General features: G+C 41.6%; 1 protein-coding gene across 1 annotated transcript; it reads left to right on the top strand.

Annotated features, from left to right (window-relative positions):
• The first annotated feature begins 1,615 nt into the window (after nucleotides 1-1,615).
• LOC131554696 (high affinity choline transporter 1-like) lies at nucleotides 1,616-9,030 on the top strand. The gene is made up of 8 exons (XM_058800248.1): nucleotides 1,616-1,793; nucleotides 2,792-2,905; nucleotides 4,539-4,694; nucleotides 5,164-5,312; nucleotides 5,818-5,961; nucleotides 6,938-7,091; nucleotides 7,924-8,141; nucleotides 8,509-9,030. The coding sequence occupies exons 1-8, from the start codon at nucleotides 1,616-1,618 to the stop codon at nucleotides 9,028-9,030; spliced, it is 1,635 nt and encodes a 544-aa protein (XP_058656231.1).
• The last annotated feature ends 670 nt before the right edge of the window (nucleotides 9,031-9,700 follow it).

The following is a 9,700-nucleotide window of genomic DNA, read 5'->3' as shown; positions in this document are numbered from 1 at the left end:
TCCTGCTGACCAAATATGCTGTAAAACATTTGCTCACAGAAAAAACTTACTATGTGTACACTGTTATAATAGCTGGTGAAATATCCATTTTGAGGAAGGAAGGCAAACCAGAGGAACAAATGGCTCCACTGCCACTGGCAATGGAGCTGCAGTTTCTAGGACCTTGTACCAGGTTCATTTAAGGTGGAAGGGAGTGTTTCCAATTACCAGCCCAAAAAATGTGCCTTTAAAATGCACTGTCCCTTTTTGTATTTAAAATAATTGGGTCAAATTTAAAAGTCATTGCTCAGTCAAAATAGCATTTTATTATAAATATAAAGGAATATTTCTCCTAAGGTAGGTGAAGTAATCATCTGGCTGTCAGGCTTTTTCATCTCTTTTAATTTTCACTTCCTTTAAACACTAATTATAGAGTCTTCCCACCAGATCACTGCATATCTTACCAAAACCTTTATTACCCCTTGTACAGAGAGGTGTCACAGACAACACAGAGCTCCTGCACTTCTCTCCTTTTCTTCTCCCAGCCATCACCTATGTGCCAGTGTGTTCCCACCACATCCTGCCAACGGGTTATGCTTAGCCTGTGCCACTGTCACTTCCGTGCACAGCCACTCCTGTCTGTCTGCAGGAGCTGGCACACTGCAGAAAACCTTCCTAAAGATTTGGCCTTTCACTCAGAGTGCATCCGAGAAGAAGACATCTGAGATTTCACCATGGAAATGAGCTACCCACTCCACGGATGAACAAAGGTATCCAGGAAAGCCTTATATGTACCCTAAAACAGGCAGACTTTACATCAAATTGGTTATAAAGAGCCATATGGGGACAGATGGTAAAGATTGACAGAGCAACTGAAAGGACATCGGTGTGGCAACTCTACAATAAATGTACAATAAATGTAACCAACATAATGCATACATGAGGTTTTTCCCTAGAATCATTCATGTTAACAGAGAGGTTCACAAAGTTTAAAAGTCTGTATCATTCCTATAGCTTCATTGAAGAGTCCAACACCACCTTGCTTTGTTACCACTTCACAATCATTTCTTTGAGTATCATCATGTATCTCCTTTCATTGGTCAATGGTAAATCTTTTTTTACTGTTTCCTAGGTTTATTTTGATCACTGCTGAGAGTTTAGTCTAGTCCGTTTTAAACAGACAAATTCTTAGCCCTATCTTCTGCTTTAGCCTTGTGCTTAGAACCCAGAGAAATATGGATTATCTTCATACCATTTCATATCAGACAAAATATAACATTTCCCCTACTTTAAGCCAATCTGGTAGTACCCCTCACATCAGTTTTCCATTAGGCATATCAGCACTAATCCCTGTGCTCTTAATCTTTGCTCCTCACAAAAATAAGCTTGGATGTCTACTGGAGAAGGGGGAAGGCTGCAGAATTGCCAGTGTTTTTCCAAAGACAGACCCTGCATCTGGTTCTCCAGACTTTTGGGGTTATCACTCTGTTTCATACTGCTTCTTTTGTTGCAAAGTCCAGCAGTTCCTTTACAAGGCACCGCTATTTCCACTGATTTTTTCTGATTGTGTACTCAATCAAAGAACATTATCATCACATCATTATTCTTCTATATAACCTAAACTGAGCAACATAAAATGGCTCTAAATATACCAGGCTTAGTATCTCTGAGTGTATTTTTTACATTAACTTTAGCTACTGGAATTTGGGCTTCTTGGAAAAGCAGAAAGGATCAGCAGAACAGGAACCCAACAGAGATGGCCATGGTTGGAGGCAGGAATATACATGTTTTCATTGGATTGTTTACTGCAACAGGTAAGCTTTCTTAAAAGACTTTTTAAAATTCTTCTTAAAACACATGTATTGCATAGATCTGGGTGACTTTTCTTTCAAAGGAATTGAACTCCTTTAAAGTCAGGGTAGATTTTGCCTAAGTGTGACTTTAAAGGAGTATGGTTTCATGAATCATTTTGGGATGGATTCTTACAAACCTCTTCACACTGAGCAGAACCTAATGTTTATGTATATTCTCTTAAATTAAAGAGATTTGTTTAAGAGTTTAGTTAAGAGTTAAGAGTTTAATTTAAGAGTGACAAAAGAATACAACACTTTTCATTAAGGAGGACTGTGGTCTTAATTGTGAACCAGTTTATGTTATCCAACATAACAGAAGAATTTTACTGACAGAAAAGTCCAGTTCTGTGTGAAATAAATTGTCACTCATGGTGAACATTGGTCTCTCTCTTAAAGAGAGAGTTTCCCTCAATTCCCTTTTCTCTCTTTGCTGGCTGGCATAATCTGAAATTTGCTTCCCTGACCTGTGTTTTGTAAAGGCATCTCCCAGTGGCATTTCCATGGCTAAGGCACCTAAATCATTGTTGTAGGTTTGTTATCTGACTGCATTGCTTGTTTGCATTTGTTTTCCCTAATGTCTATTTTCTAAGACCCTGTAAGTGATGCTCTTGAAGGAGGGCAATTCCACAAAGGCAATTCTGTTTCCTCTATCAAAAGTCTTCCTCTGAGAAAAAAAGGTAATTAAAAATTACTATATTCAAATTGCCTCTAAGTATTTAAACATTGAGCTTTTCCATGCACTCACAAATATTCATTCTTGAAGCTGGAAAATAATTTAGAGTGAGATTATAATACTATTACCAATAGTCAGCACATCTCTGTATGGCAGAAAACTTTGCAAAGGAAATAGAGGTGTGATGAAATATTTGCATGAGAAAAATGTTTACAAGTTCTCAGAATGTTTTGCAGGGTTGAGAATATGTCTTTCAGTTCTGACCTCTTATCTTCCATGATTACAGCCACCTGGGTTGGAGGAGCATATATCAACAGCACAGCTGAAATTGTCTACCTGCCTTCAAAAGGATTACTGTGGGTCCAGGCACCTGTGGGATTTGCCTTGTCCCTTGTTATTGGTAAATAATTCGTGTGATTAGGACACATGAGCTTTAAAAATATATTATAGGAGTATATTAAGATATGTAACAGAATATAGGGTACATTTTAAATGTGATTTTGTTTTTTCAGTCTCCCACATATCGAGAATAAGCATTTATAATGCTGTCCTCTGAACTGAAACATAAGTTAGGGTAGCTTGGAGCTAGTGTAGAGTTTTGCCTGCTTGTAGTAATTTATGGGACAAAAATCTTATCTGAGAATTTAGAATAATATGCCTATTGCTTTTTTGTGCATATTGCTTTTTTCACATGGTCTGTAATTCGCAGACTATTGAGAGTATTGGTATCTAATTTTTTCCTTGTAATTTCTGAGTGATGAAATAATAATATCTTGATTTTTCCACTAAAATGCATTCTTCTGAATAGTCTCATCTCAGGATGAATGTGTCGAGTATCCAGCTTACCAGCTTATGCCACTTTGTAGCTGGTTGTGTGGGGGTGTTTTTTTTTTTTTGGTGTTTTGTTGTTTTTTTGGTTTTTTGGGTTTTTTTTGAAACTAAGCTAAGTGTGGGGTGTTCTACACCTGAGTTGCCATTTCTAACTCTGAGAATTACTGGACTCATGCTGAGGTTCAGCTCTCCTGCCAAGACCAAAGTTTCTTTCAGGCCACATTGTGTTATACTATAACTCTCCTAGGGACACAGGATGATGAAAGAAAGGAGACCTGTGCAGAACTTACACAGGAATTTCTAAAAGAACAATAACCTTTATTCTCAAGTCAAAGAAAAGAGTCCTACTGACGTGAATATGAATCAAGCTTGGAAATATATTGCCAGGACTGCTTATGTGAGTAATTCCTACTAATGAAACTGAGGAGTGCAGGTCTGATCCTGCAATCTCTGCTCAGGTCAGTAGTGCCCAGACAAGCAGTCCTGCTGGCTTCAGGGTTGGACACAATATGTATTTTTTAGTTTTAATGAGATGGCTGCACATCTGAGGTTCAATATTTAGATGAAGGTGGCTGAGACTCTGCTCAATGTGCAGATTAAAACAATATAGTTCTGGGAAGAGACAATGAAGGCACCAAAATGAAAAATCTAATCAGAAAAGGACCACATATCAACAGGTTGCATCACATGACCAAGGACAAAACTTTGCCTCCTTTTTAGCCAAATATGAGACTTCAATGCCTCACTCTGGCTACTGTCATCTTCCATGGGATGATTTTCAGAAAACTTTATGTCTCAGATTGGTAGTTCTTTGAGGAAGCAGAGGAGATTATATATGGGTATCCACTGGGCTAAGTTCCTGTTACAGTCACACAGATATTTTGTGCCATCTGGGGTGCCACAGGGGGTGACCTCCAGTAGCCACTCCAGAAAGATTTAGGTGTGTCAAAAGTGGACAGTCATATATATAATCTGTAAGCAGATATCCTTTATAAGAGGGGAACTCTCAAATGGATGAAACCCTACATTTAGCAAGTGAATTTTAACCCTGGTGTCTGATTGGCTGCTTCATTCTCTAGGGTCCATGATGTACAAATTCACTGGGTGGGTCTGAAAGACGTATACCATATTGCTCTTACCTCTTTTTTTCCTGGAATATAAAATATGCAAAATTCCACCAAAATGTCACTTCTTTCTGATAGGTGGTTTCTTCTTTGTAAATCCAATGAGATCAAAGAATTATGTGACTGTGATGGACCCCCTTCAAGAAACTTATGGGAACATGATGGGAACCTTACTTTTCATTCCACCACTGCTAGGAGAGGTGTTCTGGTTTGCAGCCATCCTGGCGTCCCTGGGTAAATACTTGCTTTCCTGTTATATCTGTTAGAGGTCACGTGGACTGACAGAGTGTAGTACACCTTTGGGAATTGTGGAAAGCTGTGCTTCATGTCTCCTTTTGTGAGAGGAACAAGAATTTCTCATTTCTAGAAAATATATTTTCAGGTTTAAAAAAATAGTGCTATATATTCATTATATTATAACAGAGAACTCTTCCAATACGAGTTTGTACCTTCCTCTTCCCTGTTGGAGAGGAGATGTAAAAAGACAAGGTGCCTTGGCAATGGCCATGCAGCAAGGTGGAGCAGTAAGAGCAGGAAGGAATTATGGGCTCTCTTGAGCTTCCACTGTGCATGTTCTCTATAGACTGCATTTTTCATACAGTGTGTTGTACAGGCACCAGGGGAATAACATATCCTTATTTACCCTCTATTCTGCACATATGAAATCTGTTTGAAGACACTTGACTGCTGTCCTTGTCTGCAGGAGCAACAATGAGGGTCATCTTGGATATTGGAGGCTCTTTGGCTATCACCATCTCGGCCTGTACTGTTATACTTTACACTCTGCTGGGAGGCCTCTACTCTGTTGCCTACACCGATGTCATCCAGATGGTTTTCATTACCCTCAGCCTGGCAAGTGCTGTGCATTTCTTTGGTAGTTTTCTAACTAAAGGGAAAAGTCCTGCTCTTTTTTTCAGCATGTCTCAGATGAAACATAACTTCCTTGACCTGCAGTTCCCCTTTAGGAGAACATGTTTCCTGAAAAATATTACAATCTTTGTAAGTCTTTGTACCTTATGCATTTCAGACAGTGCTCACAAGCCACTGGCCTTGCTGGGTGAACACAAAAAGGTCAGCACAAAAGTGAAGTTTGCAGAACCTCTCTAGAACCATCTTGAATGGAGAGAGATCTGTCTACAGAAAGTACCAATTAACCTCAATTACAGACTTATGGTCTTGATGATGCCATGAACCAGAAACATATAGATTTAGAGTAAGGAAGGGGGAGAAGGGAAGACTCTAAGTCTAGGCTTAATCTTATGTAACTCAACATTCTACATCTACCTTAACTTAAGCATCTGTTCTCCAAGAACAAGGATACTGGGAAAATGGTTAACAACTTCCATTTCTATCCTAGTGGATCTGTATCCCCTTTGCCCTGGTGAATTCTGCAACAGAAAGTATTTATTACACTGCAACCCATCAATCCTACCAAGACCCTTGGATTGGGAAGATAGAAAAACAGTATCTTGGAAGGTGGCTGGATGACTTCTTCTACTTGGTATGGAGTACTTCTTGGACAAGTGCTTGGGAGAAGAAATTGTGCAGGGGCTTTTGCAAGTTTGCAAGTTCTACCAGCCAGGACCCCTGCCCTGCAGGGCCAGTTGACACGGGCTGGAGGTGTAAAACTGTCCCTCAGCACCCCCTGCAGCAACCTAAATGGACTGGGGACACCCAGGGCTCAGCTGTGGGATGAAAAGAAGCAGTAGGGCCACTCCATCCTTTACCCACATATGGAGTAACATACCTCTTGGGTAAGACCATCCAGGCAGCCAATTTCTCTCCTGGCACCTAAATTAGTAATTTCCTACCTTTTGAGATGCTGGTCTTGCAGCCTCAATAGTGTGCTTTTAACAGAAATATGTAAAATTCCCTCTGTTTGAAAAAAAAAAAAATTAAAATTACATGACTGCCAGTCATCAGCAAGCACAGTGCAATTTGCTCCATTGCACAACACAACTTTTGAGTTACCAAAATAGCCAAGACTCCAGGAGGTTGTTCTGCTCTTACTAAACCAACAACAGGGACATGTAGAAGTTTGGTTGGTGAGGACAGAATCTTCAGATTTTATCTGATTAATTTTGTTTACTAAGAAAGTGAAAATTGTGGTTTTATTTTTCATTTTAAAAGCTGAATAGCTAAGTTTGGGTAGATTTATTTACAAAAGCTGCATTCCTGAAAAACTTCCCTTTCACTTCCTCTGTGCCTGATTCACAATTCCAGACAACCATTTTCCAGCTTCCTCCATCCTCCAAACCATTAACCTGTTTTCATTAAAATTTCACATCCAATGTGAATGGATGAAAACAAAGAAAACAGGGAATTCTCAACTATCAGAAATATTATCCTCAAGAGTTAGAGCTGGGCAACATTTATACACTTGAAATGAGAATTTGATTATTTGAAATTAGAATTTATTATGGATGATGCCCTATAGCAGCCTGGTGGGTAGCACTGGTAACCGGTGAATGTTTCAGGTGCTTGGGAGCATCCCGTGGCAGACTTACTTCCAGAGGGTGCTCTCTGCTGCCTCGACAGGACAGGCGAGGCTCATCTCCTACCTCTCTGGGCTCGGGTGCTTTGCTATGGCCGTGCCCTCCGTGCTCATTGGGGCAGTCGCAGCATCAACAGGTAAAATAAATAGTTTGTCTCTGAGTAACCAGTGTGGTTTTGGCAAAGGTGGTTAAAATGGGATCCAAAGAAGTCCTGACAGAGACTTCAAATTACCCCGTCCCATGATCCTCGACACCAAGATAGGTGATCCATCCAGAAAATGTGGAGCCCTCTGAGGTACACTGCACAACTACTTACAGATGTTTAAACAGCCCCAAGACCTGTTTAAAGCTATTTCCTTATGATGAAATGGCTTTTCCCAGACTTTGTATTGAGGAAAGATGAAGGCAGACTCACTAAATCCTTGTATAATCCTATTTTAGAAGAAATTTTATGCTTCCTTCTTTTCATGCCTTAGACATGGAAGACACGGCAATCTTACTACAGATTGTTAATAAGGTTCTTGCTTGCAGGAATCAAGTTCAGTCCTGTAAACTCACAGTCTCCATGCAGGGAATCAGTCCTGTGTTGGCTGTGAGCAAGGGTAAAAGGGCAGCAAGATCACTGAAAATTTAAGGAAATGAGCTCAAGTCATGACTTCATCCAGTTCCCTTCCCTCATGAGCAGTGTCTAGAGGTTGACCTTTAATAGAGTCAATTCTGGAAGGACACCCATTTCTATAGATGCTGTTGAGGAAAAAGAAATTTTTGATCTAGTGGGAGTTGCAGCATGCTTAAGGGAATCACAAAAGTTCACAAAAAAACCAAAAAAAATCAATCTAAGTCCTAAAATACTGAGTGGGTCTCAGTTCCTAGCCCTTTGTGACTGGCCCCTGTGAAAAGACAATTTCAAAGCCAGCAGAAATGTTGACAAAGGATTTGTTGTGAATTTTCCTTGTTTTGTTTTAAAGACTGGAATCAGACAAGCTACGGTCTTCCAAGTCCATTTGAGAGAGGGGAGTCAGCAATGATCCTCCCACTTGTTTTACAACATCTCTGCCCAGCATACATCTCCATTACTGGTTTGGGAGCCATCGCTGCTGCTGCAATGTCTTCTGCAGATTCAGCTCTTCTCTCCACTGGCTCCATGTTCGCACACAATATCTACAGGAAAATCCTGAGGAAAAAGGTACCTGCTTGCAACATTCAGTAGTTTTGGTATCAGGAAGGACAGTCTTGCTTTCTGGACAGAGCTCCAAACATAAGCCAGGGGTGTTCATATCCTTGGTAGGGATACCAGTACCCACACTGGTGAGCTTTGCTCATTCTAACAAGACTAGTGTAAAATTTGGACTAAGGTATTAATGGAAACAGCATAAAACCATGACCCTTAAAATCAGAGGCCCCCTCCAGGGGTACCTGCCTTGCCTGGCTGCTGGTAGCAAGCAGTGCCTGAAAGCATCAAGGGCTTGAGGAGAACCAGGCCAGGCCAGGGCAGTGCTGGCCATCCTGCCAGAAAACACTGTGTCTCTAATGCCGCAATCTCTGCTTCACAGGCTTCAGAGACAGAGGTGTTGTGGGCCATGAGGACCTCCATGGTGGTGTTTGGGGCCGGGGCTGCTGGTCTGGCTTTTTACTCCAGCTCTGTCTACGACCTCTGGTTCCTCAGTGGGGAGCTGGTGTACGCCCTCCTCTTCCCCCAGCTCTGCTGTGCCCTCTTTGCACCCAGCACAAACACCTATGGATCGGCTGCTGGATTCTTGATTGGGCTCCTGCTGAGGCTACTGGCAGGGGAGCCTGCCCTGAGCATCCCCCCAGTCATCCGCTACCCAGCCTGCTCCCTGCTGAACGGGACCTACAGCCAGCTCTTCCCCTTTAAAACATTCACTGTGCTTCTTACCTTGGGCACAATCCTTGCTGTTTCACGCCTGGCCAAGGCTTTGTTTCAGAACAACCTCCTCCCTCGCAGCTGGGATGTTTGCAATATCGTGGGGGGAACTGCCATCCTCATCCCCTTGCAGCAGGGGGAGAAACAGGAGCCTTTGCCAACCACTGCACTAGAAGAGAACCACAATTAAATATGGGGTTTCATTTGAAAGGCCACGGTGTGTTCAGCAGTTAGAGCACGGCACAGACAGCATCGCTCTCTGCTTTCACTAATGATTTATTTAAATCCCTCACAAATAAATAAAGAGGCATTCTGTTCATCCAAGGAGAATATGTGAGTTTGAAGTCAGCAGTGATTAAAGTCTCGTGGTGATGGAGCACAATCTTGTGGTGGTGACCACGGGACACCTTGGGCCCCAGCAGTGGTTGCTTTGAGGTGCCCCTGTTACCTGAAAGCAAAGCTATAATCCTGCTCCAACAATTAGGGGATTCCCAAGTCACCTACTTTGCTGACCACAAGGAAGACAAATAAATGTCTGATAGATTGGGTATTCTTGATTGGAAAAAAAAAAAAAAAAGGTGAGCAGACCTGTTTCCATTACACAGCAAGGGGTTTAGCATAATCATCCCTGGGGAGCACATAAAACCCCTGAAAATACAAATCACTGAAAGCAGTGCAACTGCCACAGCAGTGCGGTAATATCAGTTCTGCACCATTACTTGTATGCTTTACAAAGCTTTCCTTTGTACTGCAAAAGTTTTTGCACGTCTCTCCCCACTGCAGTATCTGCCAGTGGATCCCTCAGCCTGGGAATGTGTGAGACATTCCCTCTATACAACCTGGTAGGGCAGTAGCAGGTA

Source organism: Ammospiza caudacuta, chromosome 2 (genome assembly GCF_027887145.1).
Source record: "Ammospiza caudacuta isolate bAmmCau1 chromosome 2, bAmmCau1.pri, whole genome shotgun sequence".
NCBI lineage: Eukaryota > Metazoa > Chordata > Aves > Passeriformes > Passerellidae > Ammospiza > Ammospiza caudacuta.
The sequence above is the reverse complement of the archived record's forward strand: the minus strand, read 5'-3'. Positions and strand labels throughout refer to the sequence as shown.

Excerpts from the sequence above, each read along its gene's own strand:
- LOC131554696 (XM_058800248.1), top strand. The coding sequence starts at position 1,616 with ATGGCTCTAAATATACCAGGCTTAGTATCTCTGAGTGTATTTTTTACA. Across the intron at positions 1,794-2,791 it reads TGGATTGTTTACTGCAACAG|CCACCTGGGTTGGAGGAGCA; the intron begins GTAAGCTTTCTT and ends CCATGATTACAG. Across the intron at positions 4,695-5,163 it reads AGCCATCCTGGCGTCCCTGG|GAGCAACAATGAGGGTCATC; the intron begins GTAAATACTTGC and ends CCTTGTCTGCAG.